General features: G+C 39.7%; 1 protein-coding gene across 1 annotated transcript in view; it reads right to left on the bottom strand.

Annotated features, from left to right (window-relative positions):
* The window catches only part of LUZP2 (leucine zipper protein 2), a 323,103-nt gene that overhangs the window by 16,351 nt on the left and 288,119 nt on the right, over nt 1-18,633 (bottom strand). Inside the window, exon 10 of the mRNA XM_075280836.1 lies at nt 6,651-6,746. Coding sequence (XP_075136937.1) covers nt 6,651-6,746 — 96 coding nt within the window. The remainder of the gene's footprint in view (nt 1-6,650; nt 6,747-18,633) is intronic.

Raw genomic sequence — 18,633 nt, 5'->3', positions numbered from 1 at the left:
GCCAATGCATTCTATTAGCCCGATGAAGTAGAGCTGAATGTGTGTGCTAAGCACACACATTCAGCACTGCTTCATCACGCCAATACAATGCATTAGCCAGTGCTGATTGGCCAGAGTACGGAATTCGGCCAATCAGCGCTGGCTCTGCTGGAGGAGGCGGAGTCTAAGGTCGGACCTGAATGGAGACTGGTGTGGAGCGATCTTAGACTCCGCCTCCTCCAGCAGAGCCAGCGCTGATTGGTCGAGTTCCGTACTCTGGCCAATCAGCGCTGGCCAATGCATCCCTATGGGAAAAAGTTTATCTCACAAAAATCATAATTACACACCCGATAGAGCCCCAAAAAGTTATTTTTAATAACATTCCCCCCTAAATAAAGGTTATCCCTAGCTATCCCTGCCTGTACAGCTATCCCTGTCTCATAGTCACAAAGTTCACATTCTCATATGACCCGGATTTGAAATCCACTATTCGTCTAAAATGGAGGTCACCTGATTTCGGCAGCCAATGACTTTTTCCAATTTTTTTCAATGCCCCCGGTGTCGTAGTTCCTGTCCCACCTCCCCTGCGCTGTTATTGGTACAAAAAAGGCGCCAGGGAAGGTGGGAGGGGAATCGAATTTTGGCGCACTTTACCACGCGGTGTTCGATTCGATTCGAACATGGCGAACACCCTGATATCCGATCGAACATGTGTTCGATAGAACACTGTTCGCTCATCTCTATTTATATGACCACATGCCTCCATAGTTGACCTCATTTTGCTGAAAATCTCCACACTTAGCCTAGTTCTGACTACCATGTTTAAGGATGTTGCAGTGACAATAGGAAAGAAACTCTATGTAGATTCCCAATCCTATCCGGGGCCGAGCCCTTCTTCAGAAGCCTCATGTATGGCTTGGGAGACGGGAGGGATAACTCTGTATCAAGGAACAATCTTGGCTCATAAACTTCTAGTTAACATGTTGCCTTGTTTGCCCTACAATGTGAAAGAAGCCAGATAGATGCAGCAAAATTTAACTTAACACTTAACATTAAAACTGCACACTAGACATGAAGTTTGATACTTTTTTGTTTTGTTTCGGCAATGTCTTGACATCAGTTCTATAAACCCTCTACGTCTATTAAGTCCATAGATTCTCATTTCTCATTTTATGTCCCTGCCCATCGGTGGGTTCACCACTTCATCAAATAATATTGAACTCACTGATAGATGCCCCATATTTCTGTTTATCCCCAATCTTTAACATCCACAGAACTGACCCTCGGTATGGCTTCAGATCTAGTGATCTCGTTACTCTGTAACATGTTGTACATGTAAATTCCTTGGAGGTAACTCAAAGGAATCGAGGTTTGCTCTTAAGCAACGATGGCCAAATTTTACACTATTTGTTTGGTGAATATTCATGAGGTTTTCCCATAGGTTTTGGTTTGTTCAGTCCAAACTGGAAGTGCTATTATTACACTCTGGGGTTCCTTCAGACCCCACAGTATAATACGCAGAGGTCCAGGGAGGCGCCAACAAAAAACCCACCCTACCCTACCCTATTGGGTGGCCGCTCTTCCGACATCTTGTCACATGCCCCAGGGTTATTATCAAGGTTGTAACTTGGTCTCAGAGGTCAGGTATGGGCCAATGTGAAGAATAAATACTAAGAAAGAAGACCGGATGCCCAGGACAGGTGAGGAAACATGAGTATCAGTAGGTTTTATTGTGTCTGCACCTCCATGTATCTGAATAATATAATAATACATTGTGACCAGCCGGGAAGAAGACGATGGACCTCGTTCACTTTTAAGCTGCTCTTTTAAAATGAAAGCTGAGCTCTGAATATTATAAAAAAAGGTGCCGGTTATCCTCTACAAACCACACAAGGAAAACAGGGTTTAGTTTTTGAGGTTTGCCCCATATCAATTGGCCAAGAATAAGTTCTGCAAGTTGCAAAAGGGCAGAAACAGAGCAGAGTTGAGGGCTGCCAAATGTGGCTTCACAGAAGAGAATCCCACCCGTCGGTGTTTCTCCTGTACGTAATGTTGCCAAGCATTGTTTTATACGTTTCAAGGGGTTCGGATCTGCTTATGTATAATAGAGACTGGATGGATCATCAGCTTATTGAAGGCTCAGGTGACTGTTGTTGCCCGTAGAATTCTATGGAATGGAGTGGGGGACTTACATAGTTACATAGTAGATGAGGTTGGATAAAGACATTAGTCCATCAAGTCTCAGTGTACAGTATTTGTCTCTGTGGTTTGTATGTTACTAATGCATGAATACTTTGTGTTTTCTATCAGTCTATACAGTATCATTCATCTCCGAGAGGTAATAGTCTAAAAGCATTAAAGGAACACTAAACCTAGTAAATCGAAGGTATACAGGAGATAACCCCCCCTTCACTGTCACCAATCTGCAGGATTTTCTGCATGTTTCTCATCTTGTAGAAAGACATGGGGATAAGTATCCTGCCGTTCTGTTCCAGTTTAGGTTGTGGATCTGCTGAGATAGTGGAATTTTACAAGGGCTGTGGCACAACAGAGAGGCTCCGGCTCCAGCCATACCCTTGTATATTGTTGTTTACATAGTACCTGGCAATGGGGATCCTATGGGCGTATCTTATACTTTGGTTACAAATATAGAAGGCATTTGTTTCCATCCACACTTCTTTATCATCTCCATAGAAGGAAAGTATGGCCAGGGATAAGACTACGTATTACTGTGTATTATCCTGTATCTGTATTACTAGGCTGCTGTAACATACTGAAATTTCCCCACTGTGGGACTATTAAAGGATTATCTTATCTTATCATATAGCCTCGACGGCTACCAGAACACCAAAGTAGAAATTTCATCTTCTGATGACTGTTTTCTGGAATCAGAGACTTTCCAATCAGATAGGTATGATATATCTAGATAGTATAAATGTCTGATGGGAAAGCTTCTGATCGCAGGTTCTACCACCTATCTGGAGAACATGGGCCCTACTTATAATATAAACTTAATATGGAACATCTTTGGTGCTAAAAATGCACCACTTTTACACCAATCTTGCAAATTGCCCGCAATGTATTGTGTTTGCATTGCATAAACTCCTGACTCTAAGGCTGAATATGATTTCCCAATGAAATAAAATGCAGCAGAATATGAAGATATTTATTTAAATAGAACACAAGCAATTAGTATAAAATACAGACAATCCAAGAGTTACCTACAACATGACATAAACAGTTGCAATGGGAGCCCCCGCGCCAAGGCTTCCACTATACATAGGCTCCATAAGTCTAAGGAAAGGAAATTACAGAAAATGCAAAATACAAATACTATGTACAAGTTCATTGTAACATAAGAATTGTATATACATATTATGATGTACACAGTACACCATGTGACATACAGGAGCATTATCGAAATACAAAGTACATCCTAGCTAAAAAACGGGGATTTCATCTTCTCATCTCATGGTATTTTGTGTGCTTGATACAATTACAGACATTTCTGTTCAGTTCTCAATGCAATAACAAACATGGTGACACAGGATGACGTTGTTACTAGATCTCATGTGGAGATACGGTATTGCTCAGTATTATGTCGGTCAATGGTCAGGAAAATCGCAACATGCTGTTAATTTTTGACATTTTAGATTCTTATTTCTGAAATTTAATTGTAGCCATTTTTTCCAATTTAAATTGCAGGTTCACTTTAAAAAATGACTTTAAAAAAATAAGTAAAATAAACATAAAATATTTGTCACAAAAGGAATGACAGGCATTCACAATAAATGCATAATACTTCATTAAATGGAGTCTGCCAGCAAAAAAAAAAAAAATCATCTAATTTGCAAATGGATTAAAAATTTATATTTTTTGCAACATTTTCACTTAAAAGGATATTTCCACCCGGTTACTATTAACTCCCAGATAACCAGGTAAGTGGCTTAGAAGGTATTTTGCTGATGGCAGACTCCATTTAGCCCTGTAATAATATGGAATGTTCCAGAACAAGAAGTATCCGACCACGGCAATACCGTGATAGCATGCATTTAACTCCTCAAATCCCACATTCGCATTGCAGCATAGTGTATGGGCCACCAAACCCCAGGGTTCAAAACTCCTAGGGGGTATTAAAATAAAAATAAACATAAAAATTCTAAATATCTTATTGCCCTAGTTAACGTATCAAAATAAATAAATGTAAATCAGAATTTCTGAACTACGATGCCATAACAGAAGATATCAACATGGCTGAATTGATGTTTTACCTCTCACCAAAAAAAAATAAAAATAAACAAACATACGTTCCCCAAAAGGGTACAACTAAAACCTACAATGCCCCTAACAACTAAAGACACCTTACACAGCTCTATAAGTGGAAAAATGGAAATAGACTTAGGTGATGGGAGTTGGATTACGGCAACGGACCAAAATTTTTGCAATTTTTAAAACTGTTGAATTTTTGTAAATTTATTTAAACATAACAAAAACTATATAAATTTAGTATCGTGATGATCATAGTGACCCACACAATATACATAAGATGGAAGTTAACCCCATAAAAGCAAAAAAACGTAAGAAAATGGCTCAATTTGATTTTTTTTTTTTTTTTTTTTTTTTTTTTACAGCTTCCCAGTACATTGTACTAAATAATTCTGAAAAGATGGGCCAGGAATCAGAGGAGACACATTTATTGGAGTCAGGTGTTTTGACTATTGATTGTGCATTTATTGTGAACCTTATGGTGGCTCCGATGATTTAGTAATAGAACTATAAGAACAATCTGTTCTCATGTCACCACATTCTGCTCTTCCCCTATATATAGGGAATACATCATGTTCCTTATCACCGCAGGCTACATGTCTAGTCACTTAGTAGTCCCTTTACAATAACTGGATGCCAGTTATTTTTTGCAGCCATTTCTTGTTCCATAGATCTGAATGTGATTTGTAACAATCCATGCACATGCAGATACAGATCATTCAAATGTATGGAAGTTGGAGCCAATTGTCTGGCAAGTGTGAACATACAGTCCGGAGCACTATAGACATGTTCATGTACATGTATGTCCTCTCTTACCTGTCCTCTTGACTAGATATCTACAAGTCCTAAGTGACCTAAGAGATAATACAAAGACTTATGCCATTTATCCTACTTGTGGCCACTCTGTTCGGGGCGCCATGAAGGGGCGAATTTCAAAGCTTTTCTGATCATATTGGGTTGAATCAGTTTCATGAGATATTGGGTTAGACAACTACACTGGAAAACCAATCAGTCTGGTCACATCTGTATAGTCGGGAGCCCTAGAACCAGCCTGGACCTTTCCATATAACAGTAACATGGTTCTATATTTTAGAGACAAATACATTATGTTAATCCTAATCATTATCTTCATAGACAATCTGTTTAATATTCTTTTCTATGTTTATTTTATCAATTTGATTCTTTTTCCATTTACCTATTTGTTTAAGTGACTTTCAAAGTGAACCAGAATGTGATTGATGGAGAAGACTGAGCTGTGTGATCTATAGGTTTATAGGATCTGGAGCGGGATATCTAAGTAAGAAGCAAGATGAAAAAAAATAGGCAACACTCCAATATAAAGAATAGGAGATAAAGCAGGAGAAACCACCTGGAACATTCAGCTGAAGAATCTATACTATTAGCAGGTTTGTATTATGTATCACTCTTAGACCTGATGATAACTCAATAGGATCCATCTGAAATTGTGATTCTTTGGACACCTTTTGGTATTTTCTCTCACTTAAATACACATATATTTGGCCATATAACTTTTTGTAATTGATATTTAGTTATTAAATGTATTTTTCCTCAAATGTTCATCTTCTGCAGCCATTACACATGTGTTCCCCTACATTGCAAGCTGCTCATTGCCTCCTCTCCACTCCTGATGAATGGCGGCTTCGTGAGGTCTCAGATGAGCAGAAAGAAAGGTAACAAGTCGCCTTGACTGTAATAACATTGACTATTGGGATTGATGAGTCTGTAATGTAGGAGAATGCATGCAGACTGCAGAAGACAAAGGCTTTAATAAAACTATATGACCAAAAGGAGCCCCAATAATAAACCCTGGGGTGTCACTATTTCCAGTGGGAGGATCAGAACAGATTCGGCCATATGAATGGTCTATGCATAGATCAGCTCATCTCCTTTACAGCAAATGACAGACATAATCAGGTCTGATGAAGATTTGACACTGTCGATGGCTACAAACCTTTCTATAGACATACAGTGTTGGACGCAATGAGGTATTTTTTGACATGACAAACATGTTTTACACTGTGCTCAAGGGAAACAGGCGAGAGAAACTTTTTGACTGAACATTGGTGTTGGTTAAAGGAGTTTCCATGACTAGAGAAACATGGCTGCTTTCTTCCAGAAACAGCGCTACTCCAGGCCAAAGGCTGTAACTGGTATTGCAGCTCTATTCCATTGACATGGATTGAACTGAGCAGCAACGCCAAACACAACCTGTGGAGAGACATTGAACTGTTTTTGGAACGAGCCGTGGTTTTCTAATCCTGAATTCCGTCTTTAACTGAAGCAAAAGTTTGTCTAATACAAAAGTCATCCATTTGTACAGTCTATGGCAAAGCAGGGAAAGGACTTCATGGCTCAGGATTTTTGGTAAAATGACATGTGCTTACGTTGCGAGGGGAATCACAGTTCTTATCGTGTTGGGAATCTTTCTTTACGACTTCGGTGGAATTTGAACTTGTATTTGAAGGTTCGGCCATCTGACCCTAGAGGAGGAGGAAACGTAAAGGAACAGTCATTGATTTAGACTATGGACACAGTGAAAGATCAGGAAACACGTCTTAGTAAGTCCCTGCAGTGAAACATTGTTGCATTTATTTCCAAATCACAACGTCATCTACATTCAGACTTTTATTGGTCACATGATCTTTTCTCTCTTGCGCAGCCACAACTCAGCTTTCCGTCCTCCTTCTTTCTCTTTCACAGTTTGCTAACCATGTGCACTCAGTTTATTTGCCCACATGCAGCTTTCTGCAATCTCCTTGGGATTTCGGAATCCTCTTCTCTAGTCCTGTCTGTCTATGGATTTCCCATCACAGAACTATACTCTGATAAGAAAAACTGTCTGTGTTTTGGACTAAGCACTCGACACCTAGAAAAGGCTTGTGCACAAAAGAGGGAGGTGGAAGGTCCCATTGGTCTAAGGTCTTTTCTATGGCAGACTTTGCTGAGAACAGGACAGAGCAGCTTGCAGTGCATAGAAACACTTGCAAACTGCAGAAGATAAATGGTAAGAAATTGTAACAAATGTAAAAATTATGCTATTAAAAGATATGCAATGGGCACACAACGTTGCAGAGGTGACCATGGTGTTTATCAATGTTTAGATCTGCAATTTGTTACTAGAAATACTAGTAAATATTAAATAATCTAAGTAAACCTAATCAATAAAGTGACCATTAGGAAGTCTGAAGTGTAGGGAGCGAGGCAGTGCACATGTCCGTCATAGCAGGGAGGAAGTGAGGGGCTGCAGGAAAGATTAGATCCTTGGTGAGAAGAGAGCAACCAAATGGTTCATTAGCATATCAGCATTAGCATAAAAGCTAGATAGAAGCAATAAGTGTTATTTACATGAGCCCCAGCTACATGACTGTTCTTATCGGTCTATAGGGATTGCTCTGGTGACTCCCTGTAAAAGCTAAATGAATAAAACCTGAAACTATTAGTCTTAGCTCTCATCTACATTGTAGTATCCATTTGTGGCGGAAAAAGGATACTACAAAAAAATGTTGCGCCTATTACAGATATACTGTATCTAGTTTGTGTTTTGTGACTATTACAGATTTCTACTTGTATTAACTAAGGCAATTTCTCATGAAACCCTTTCAATAGCCCTGTAAATGGCTCCAAGGAAAGGCCAGATCTCTACACCATGAGCATTTTCCAGCCGATCCCGATTGTGAAATTTGCTCGGAATCCGATCTGCCCCAATCCCAATCGCTCAACCCAATTGTATATTATATATACAGTAGGGTTGAGCCGATCTTGAGATTTCAAAATCCGATTTTCGATCATTTTCCAGCCGATCCCGGTCGTGAAATTTGCTCAATTGCTGATCGGGATCTGATCTTTCCTGATCTTGATCCCTAATTATGAGCCCTACTGGGGACAAAGAGTGATGACAATGCTTGGAAAGTGATTAATTAATAAAATACAGTTTTTGTCCATCCAGGTAAGGTTTTGTTACCGATTTCTTGTCCGGTTGCCCCATATAGGTGAACGCAACTAATTCTCCTCTAAATGTTCTAAGAACAATGTGATTTGGCTTCCGTTTTTGTCCCTCTTAGACCACATGGAGCCGCAGTTTATCGCCGGATTACACATAACAGTTGAATACTGTGCAAAAATGCTTTTAACCTCTAAAAAGTTTCAACACCTAAAATAGCTAATAAAGATACAATGTCTTGAAAAGATTTCTGTCTTCATTTTCTCCTTGTGTGCACAAACCGTCGTACTATTGAGAAACATGTAAGTGCCTTTCAGACTGTAGAATAGCGCAGATTACATTCATTTTGATCTGCAGAACATTTGTAAAGACCTTTACTCATGATAAAATAACCACTTTTATACTCTCAATATATTTCTTTGTGCCGAACATGGAAAATTGCTCCACTTATAAGCAAACATGTTGAGGCTGCTCAGATCGGGAAGAATGGGGATTATTGATTCCCCCCCATGTAGGGTAATGTGTAAGGTCACATTCATTTATGATAATAGCAATCCCTATCATCGGTCATGTCCAAGGGAAAAGAAGCTTTGTTGGCTTTTCTGGAAGACAAAATGTAATTAAAAATAGATGTTTTATGGAAACCCAATTTATCGTATTACAAGGGGTGCAGAATGGCAAATAACGGAGAAAGTCACCCGGTGATGTCATTACAAGGATTAGATATTCGAGGTTCATCTTTATAGTGTTATAATGTTTCACATGAGATTGTTAGAGTTGAGAAAAGATATTGTTGGAAACATTTTACTTAAAGGAGTTTATTACAAACAACACTTCTGCATTCCACCAGGTGGGAGGATCTGAACCGGAGTCATCTGCTGGGACCACCAAAAACCAACAGTAAGAGGAGCTTTGTCCCTTATGTGATGGGTGCAGTGTTGGGCACTTGTGAGGCATTCCTGTCCTTGACTATCACTCCATCGGATATTAACAGAGCGATGGTCATGCAAATGTACTGATGCTCCGTTCGCACAGCAAGTTTGGAGTCCCCTGTTTTTGTCAGTCCCAGCAATCGGACCACTAACAATCAGGACCCAAACCTGGATCCACAGGGTAGGGGATTAGGGTTGAGCCGATCTTGAGATTTCAGGATCGATTTTAAAATCCGATTTCCGTTCATTTTCCAGCCGATCCGATCTTTCCCGTTCCCGATCACTCAACCCTAATTGTACAGTAGGGTTGAGCCGATCTTGAAATTTCAAATCTGATTTTCGATCAGTTTTCAGCCGATCCCTATCACGATCGTGAAATTTGCTCAATCGCCCATCAGGATTCGATCTTTCCCAATGGGCTATCACTCAACCCTATATGGCCACGGTAGGGAACCTTCGGCTCTCCAGCTGCTGTGAAACTACAACTCCCATCATGCTCCATTCACTTCCATGGGAGTTCCAAGAACAGCAGAGCAAGTATGCATGCTGGGAGTTGTAGTTTTGCAACAGCTGGAGAGTCGTAGGTCTGCTACAGGGGATACATATTGTATTTAGGGAATCCCCTTTACACCGAAGGTCCACGTTATGAGTTTTACGGTACCTGCAAAGTGAATGGGATATGCATTGCAAAAAAGTATGTTTTCAAAAACTCTTGGAGTTTTGCAAATCACAGCATGTCAATAATACCTGCAGAATTTCTGACACTTTCCCTATAGGTATAACAAGGGCAGAAACTCAACAAACACATAATGGATAACACTGACATAATGAATTTCTGATGCAATTTTTTTCTGCAGTGTTTTTTCTACTGCGTACTGAGGAGCGTGACATCAGCCGGACGCCGGAAGAAGATGTCAGGGAGCCACTGGATCATGAAATTTGCTCAATTGCCGATCGGGATCCGATCAATCCCGATCCCGATCGCTCAACCCTAGTCAATGCTTCTCTATGGGAAAAGTCACTTTTAGGGTTGAGCCACTCTGGAAATTTCATTTTCCAGCCAATCCCGATCACTCAACCCTAATAAGGGGCGATACAATGCCAAGGGGTAACATATCTCGAATTGTTTCATGACTATGACATGTTTGCTCACCACATACAATTCTCATGAAATTCATCATTTCACATCAATTTCAGAATTGCAATTTTTTTGTTTAGCCCAAACAAATCCCAGGATGTAATGAGACACATTTCAGGTACCTGTTTGGATAGGTGTGAAAGTGCGTCCAAAGCCGGCAAATGTCTCTGCTGGAGACTGATAATTGTCTTAGGGGACGTGTTAGACTTTGAGGTGGGAATTAGGAAATGATGAAATTATTCTCCTCTGGCTGCAAAACCAAAGATATTTCTTACATGAATCCACTTAATATATAGAAGGAGGTTTTATAGGGAGAAGCGTTTACTGTATAACCATAAGCAGATTATTTCTCCATTATTTCTCCATTATACACAGACATTTAATTATGTTTTTTTGCATTTCTTTTTCCCTAGGAGTTGATGTCGCATTCACTGTATAATAAGTTTATTGTCTGTTTTTTGTTGTCCACCTGTAATTTGTTTTTCCAACTCCTATTGGCACCTGAAATACATGTAGGTCCGGGGTCATGTATAGGTGGATGGTGCCCGATCAGGGTCGGAGGGGTCCCATAGCCACCACAGTTAGCTGGCCGCATGGTCCATGATCAGTGGCCCCTCTCTGATAGGACTATAGAATATGGCTATTGAGCTCTGCCAGGGGTAGGGAATGGGATCAATAGTCATTTAGGGATTGTATCACAGATGGTTATTCTGTAGGATTGCAGCTTATGGAATAGCGATCTATTGATTGCACCTTCAAGCCCTCGGGAGATGGGCAGGAGGGTGAGAAAACTTTTAAAAAATATATTTTAAAAGTCAACAAAATGTATTAAACATATTTAGACTCCAGATCAGATCACTAAACAAATGTAGAACCCATTTCATCCTCATATCAGCCATGTAAGGCAGATGATTGGTGATCCCCAGTGGTGACATTGCACCTGACGGTAGACATTGCCATCCTCCAGGCTCCAGCCATATGGATTCACATATGTGGGTCATAACCTACCAGTGGAGGACCTCTGCTATATACAATAAGATATAACCTACCAGTGGAGGACCTCTGCTATATACAATAAGACATAACCTACCGGTGGAGGACCTCTGCTATATACAATAAGATATAACCTACCAGTGGAGGACCTCTGCTATATACAATAAGATATAACCTACCAGTGGAGGACCTCTGCTATATACAATAAGATATAACCTACCAGTGGAGGACCTCTGCTATATACAATAAGACATAACCTACCAGTGGAGGACCTCTGCTATATACAATAAGATATAACCTACCAGTGGAGGACCTCTGCTATATACAATAAGATATAACCTACCAGTGGAGGACCTCTGCTATATAAAATAAGATATAACCTGCCAGTGGAGGACCTCTGCTATATACAATAAGATATAACCTGCCAGTGGAGGACCTCTGCTATATACAATAAGATATAACCTACCAGTGGAGGACCTCTGCTACATACAATAAGATATAACCTACCAGTGGAGGACCTCTGCTATATACAATAAGACATAACCTACCAGTGGAGGACCTCTGCTATATACAATATTATATAACCTACCAGTGGAGGACCTCTGCTATATACAATAAGATATAACCTACCAGTGGAGGACCTCTGCTATATACAATAAGATATAACCTACCAGTGGAGGACCTCTGCTATATACAATAAGATATAACCTACCAGTGGAGGACCTCTGCTATATACAATAAGACATAACCTACCAGTGGAGGACCTCTGCTATATACAATAAGATATAACCTACCAGTGGAGGACCTCTACTATATACAATAAGACATAACCTACCAGTGGAGGACCTCTGCTACATACAATAAGATATAACCTACCACTGGAGGACCTCTGCTATATACAATAAGACATAACCTACCAGTGGAGGACCTCTGCTATATACAATAAGACATAACCTACCGGTGGAGGACCTCTGCTATATACAATAAGACATAACCTACCAGTGGAGGACCTCTGCTACATACAATAAGATATAACCTACCAGTGGAGGACCTCTGCTATATACAATAAGATATAACCTACCAGTGGATGACCTCTGCTACATACAATAAGACATAACCTACCAGTGGAGGACCTCTGCTATATACAATAAGATATAACCTACCAGTGGAGGACCTCTACTATATACAATAAGACATAACCTACCAGTGGAGGACCTCTGCTACATACAATAAGACATAACCCACCAGTGGAGGACCTCTGCTATATACAATAAGATATAACCTACCAGTGGAGGACCTCTGCTATATACAATAAGATATAACCTACCAGTGGAGGACCTCTGCTATATACAATAAGATATAACCTACCAGTGGAGGACCTCTACTATATACAATAAGACATAACCTACCAGTGGAGGACCTCTGCTATATACAATAAGATATAACCTACCAGTGGAGGACCTCTGCTATATACATTATTATATAACCTACCAGTGGAGGACCTCTGCTATATACAATATTATATAACCTACCAGTGGATGACCTCTGCTACATACAATAAGACATAACCTACCAGTGGAGGACCTCTGCTATATACAATAAGATATAACCTACCAGTGGAGGACCTCTGCTATATACAATAAGATATAACCTACCAGTGGAGGACCTCTGCTATATACAATAAGACATAACCTACCAGTGGAGGACCTCTGCTATATACAATATTATATAACCTACCAGTGGATGACCTCTGCTACATACAATAAGACATAACCTACCAGTGGAGGACCTCTGCTATATACAATAAGACATAACCTATCAGTGGAGGACCTCTGCTATATACAATAAGACATAACCTACCAGTGGATGACCTCTGCTATATACAATAAGATATAACCTACCAGTGGAGGACCTCTGCTATATACAATAAGATATAACCTACCAGTGGAGGACCTCTGCTATATACAATAAGATATAACCTACCAGTGGAGGACCTCTGCTATATACAATAAGATATAACCTACCAGTGGAGGACCTCTGCTATATACAATAAGATATAACCTGCCAGTGGAGGACCTCTGCTATATACAATAAGACATAACCTACCAGTGGAGGACCTCTGCTATATACAATAAGACATAACCTACCAGTGGAGGACCTCTGCTATATACAATAAGATATAACCTACCAGTGGAGGACCTCTGCTATATACAATAAGATATAACCTACCAGTGGAGGACCTCTGCTATATACAATAAGACATAACCTACCAGTGGAGGACCTCTACTATATACAATAAGATATAACCTACCAGTGGAGGACCTCTGCTATATACAATATTATATAACCTACCAGTGGAGGACCTCTACTATATACAATAAGATATAACCTACCAGTGGAGGACCTCTGCTATATACAATAAGATATAACCTACCAGTGGAGGACCTCTGCTATATACAATAAGATATAACCTACCAGTGGAGGACCTCTGCTATATACAATAAGATATAACCTACCAGTGGAGGACCTCTGCTATATACAATAAGATATAACCTACCAGTGGAGGACCTCTGCTATATACAATAAGATATAACCTACCAGTGGAGGACCTCTGCTATATACAATAAGATATAACCTACCAGTGGAGGACCTCTGCTATATACAATAAGATATAACCTGCCAGTGGAGGACCTCTGCTATATACAATAAGACATAACCTACCAGTGGAGGACCTCTGCTATATACAATAAGACATAACCTACCAGTGGAGGACCTCTGCTATATACAATAAGATATAACCTACCAGTGGAGGACCTCTGCTATATACAATAAGATATAACCTACCAGTGGAGGACCTCTGCTATATACAATAAGACATAACCTACCAGTGGAGGACCTCTACTATATACAATAAGATATAACCTACCAGTGGAGGACCTCTGCTATATACAATATTATATAACCTACCAGTGGAGGACCTCTGCTATATACAATATTATATAACCTACCAGTGGAGGACCTCTGCTATATACAATAAGACATAACCCACCAGTGGAGGACCTCTGCTACATACAATAAGATATAACCTACCAGTGGAGGACCTCTGCTATATACAATAAGATATAACCTACCAGTGGAGGACCTCTGCTATATACAATAAGATATAACCTGCCAGTGGAGGACCTCTGCTATATACAATAAGACATAACCTACCAGTGGAGGACCTCTGCTATATACAATAAGACATAACCTACCAGTGGAGGACCTCTGCTATATACAATAAGATATAACCTACCACTGGAGGACCTCTACTATATACAATAAGATATAACCTGCCAGTGGAGGACCTCTGCTATATACAATAAGATATAACCTACCAGTGGAGGACCTCTACTATATACAATAAGATATAACCTACCAGTGGAGGACCTCTGCTATATACAATAAGATATAACCTACCAGTGGAGGACCTCTGCTATATACAATAAGATATAACCTACCAGTGGAGGACCTCTGCTATATACAATAAGACATATGTTGATTTTGAATTGTTGTATTCTGACTATTTTCACTCTTATCATTTACATCTAAGACACATAGACTTAGTTCTGAGACTGTTATATCCTCCCATCAGTTCTCGGCACTCCGGTTATTTTTCTCTCTCCGGCTTTATACCGGAGAGTCTTCACATCTCTCACAAATCTGTTGTTATTTCCCTCTGTCGCCTTAAAACATCTTTAGCACAATCTTCTTTCCCATCCACTTTCCTATAATCTATTTCCCTTGCTCCATTACTTTTTGTCTGGTTATTAGCCTTAAAAATAACCCGTGGTCAGATGCGTAATGTGCTGAAGTTTCTGCAGGCGATACTTAGGATGATCTATAAAATAGAATGGCAATTCACTGTATATACCAACCCCGACTCCTCACTCAGGGAAACGAATGTCTGACTAATTAAACCCAGAGCTGCAAATTGTAAAGAAGCTCTAAAAACATCAAGGAGAAGAACTCCAAAGTGCAAGTTATTTGGGTTTTCCATAAAATGGCTATACTTAGATTAGAGGTCACTGAGGGTCACAATGAGCCATAGGGTGAAGATATTGAGGTTACTGCAAGTATGGAATGTAACTGAGCCTGTTGCCACTGAGGATTTTAGCAAATATTACATGTTTTAGACTCATTGTTTCCCAAAAAAATATCTTAAAAATGGAGTCTTTTACATGTAGTTAACCAATAACAGACGACCTGGTGTTCAAAGTGCATAACAATGTCCAGGTCCACCTTATGGGTTGAGGGTTGGTGGACACACAATCTACAAGTCACTCCTAAGATAATGTCTATGTGAGCACAATCCGCTATAAGTATCACCATACTGAAGTCCAAAGGAATATCATTGTTATATGAGCTGGCTGGAGAATTGGGACTCCGCATACATCATGGTGTGGGAAATGGATTCCGAATGTTAATGGAGGGAAGGTTGAAGTTTAGAGAAATTGTAGATTTGGTTATGTATTGTGTAGACAAGAGAAGATGTGATATGTATAAGTAACATAACATGACTGAGTATAAAGTTGTAACGTCAGTTTGGGCACAAAGATATTGGATATCTATATAGATAAGTCTTGTAGGAGGATGAGCTCTATGGACAGCAGCCGTCCCTTCAATTAAAGACACACTTGGTACTTAATCTTTAGAAATCTATCTATCTATCTATCTATCTATCTATCTATCTATCTATCTATCTATCTCCTATCTATCTATCTATCTATCTATCTATCTCCTATCTATCTATCTATCTATCTATCTATCTATCTATCTATCTATCTATCTATCTATCTATCTATCCATCCATCCATCCATCCATCCATCCATCCATCCATCCATCCATCCATCCATCTATCTATCTATCTATCTATCTATCTATCTATCTATCTATCTATCTATCTCCAGGCTGTATTTTTGCATTTCCATGTGTTCTTCTCTGTATTATTGTCAGTCTTTTGATCCTCCCTGATTTGATGGCTGTTTCTGATCAGTGATTACTTGGCTCCACACTGCCCAGTCTCCTCATGTGTCAGAGTTTGTAGATTAATTAGTTAATATTCTGCTTCTTTCTGTATTTACCGCTTGGACACATCACAATTCTGCTTCTATTCCCGGCTTTATATCTGGCAGATAAACAGAAATCACAGTCGCACACAAACCCACTACAGTGCCCTCCACTAAGTACCATGGAGAAGATTGTATTTACAGAAAGAATGATCTTTTTTTCTATATTTCACTCCGGCTGTAAACTTGATTAGATACGTAGCTAAACCCAATGCGCGGGGATCTGCTTGTTGATTTATTACATTACCAGCGACGCAATACTAGAGACCATTTTGTTTTATAAATCTGACAGCTTCAATGAATTCTCTTTCAGTAAATCTATTCTCTGTATATTTTATCTCTTTCCCACCAAATAAAAGAAGATTAGGTAATTCAGAAAATTAAATAGGAGTTTGAGGCTGTAGTGAAAGTCCTGGCTGCTAAATTCCCACTGACAGATGTAAAACTTGTAAAGCCGAGCTTAAAGGAATTTCTGGAGTAAACAGGAGGCGAATGTCTTCCTTAAGATTAACAGAAGGCGAGGAGCAAAATGCCAAAATGACACGTAGTTGTAAATGAGTTATTGGGATTGGAACACGAGGTTTGTAAATGCCAACGAGCAAAGTGTCTTCATTCATAAAGGATACAAAATGTATCGAAAATATGTCAGGAAGGCAACAAAGTTACCTCTCTCTCTCTCTCTCTCTCTCTCTCTACTTCTCCATCAGATGGGTTGAGATAGAGATGGGCGCACTGCTTTGACACGAGTGGGTTCACCCCAAATGTCCCAAATCAAACAATTTGGGATTGATTTGGCCATGGGACAGGCATTGCAGTAAATTATTATTCTCTAGGGTTTCCCTCACCTCCTTTGGGCTCCCTTGCAAAGTCTTATGTTCTCCTGGTGATGGCATGTGCCCAGGGTCACCATTGTGGCCGAATCATTCCAAGTATCTGTGTCCAAGACCTTTAAGAATGGGAACAACTAAAGGATCACAGGCTCTGGTGCAAAAGCTCAGCTTGGACTTCCCTGCTCGACTTCTCCTTGCCATTGTCCACTGTTGTGTCCCATCCATTTTAGTAACATTAAATGTATATCTGGGCGTAGATGGCCATGGACAATTGTTCACAATGTGTCTGTACAAAATCTTCCATTCCCATCCCTTGTCGGTGATCTCCACATAGCAATCACGCCATCACCTCCCTTGAACAAGCCATCCAAAATCCGGACCAAATGATATTGTTGCAATGATAGGGTTAATATTCTGCTTTCTGGCAGTGGAAGGCTGAGTATCATAGTTCTTCTGAGTGCAGTGTCCCAGAGGCCAGGGGTTGTGAATTCATGATGTATAGACTTCAAAAATAAGATCAAAGAAATGTATCCAGCCCTAGTGTGGGCGCCTTCCACATCTGGCAACCCCTTGGCAGCCAAGTTCCCCTTAGATGTCCTGAGATGTCTTAAGCAGATGATTTAAAGGGGGTTCTGACTTTTGGCATCTTGTTAAAACAGACATACAAAATCCCAGTGTTAATAAATCTGCTCCATTGATTTTCTATTGTGAGAAATTGGGCTTTTAAAAGAAATTTCCATAAATATGTGGACGAACATATGTAACAATGTAACAATGTAACAACCAAAGGTTTCCTAGTAGAAGTTTCTCCATAGCACTATTGGTTATACTTGCAATTTTTAATTTTTTTTTCCCAAAAATTACACCTTTATCCGCTGGTTTGTAAATTGGGAAATCAACTTGATTGTGAGCTCAATGTATAAAAGACTAACTCAAGCCCATAAACATTAAATACCTTCATCTACTCTAGAAACTCATTCTCACTGATGTATTTTTTACCTGTTTTTGTATCTCACATAGTAAAAGTAGATACAACCAGCGATCTTTACACTGATCTTATTGCGGCTTTGGTCTTGAGACATGTGAAATATGGAAGGCTGCATCGCTACGGCACAAGTTTAATCTCACAGATAGTATTATGGTTGTTTTTTTTTGGAAGGTGAATTAATATTTAATACCAAAAATACAGAAAGTGATTTACAATTAGAGACAGACCTGTAAATATCTGAGCACAGTCCAGTATATAAATGTCTCCACTTTAAGAACAGTCCAAGTGTTACTGAGCGGGACGAGACAAGTAGAATTGTCTCATCAGAACCAAACAAACATAGAATCCCCTGGGCGCACAGAAGGGGACAGACAAATGTGTCCAAAATAAGGAAGAAACAAGAACGAAGGGCAAATACAAATCAATTTCACAATGAT

Source organism: Leptodactylus fuscus, chromosome 7, assembly GCF_031893055.1.
Source record: "Leptodactylus fuscus isolate aLepFus1 chromosome 7, aLepFus1.hap2, whole genome shotgun sequence".
Taxonomy (NCBI): domain Eukaryota; kingdom Metazoa; phylum Chordata; class Amphibia; order Anura; family Leptodactylidae; genus Leptodactylus; species Leptodactylus fuscus.
This window is presented reverse-complemented; position numbering and strand designations above follow the sequence as displayed.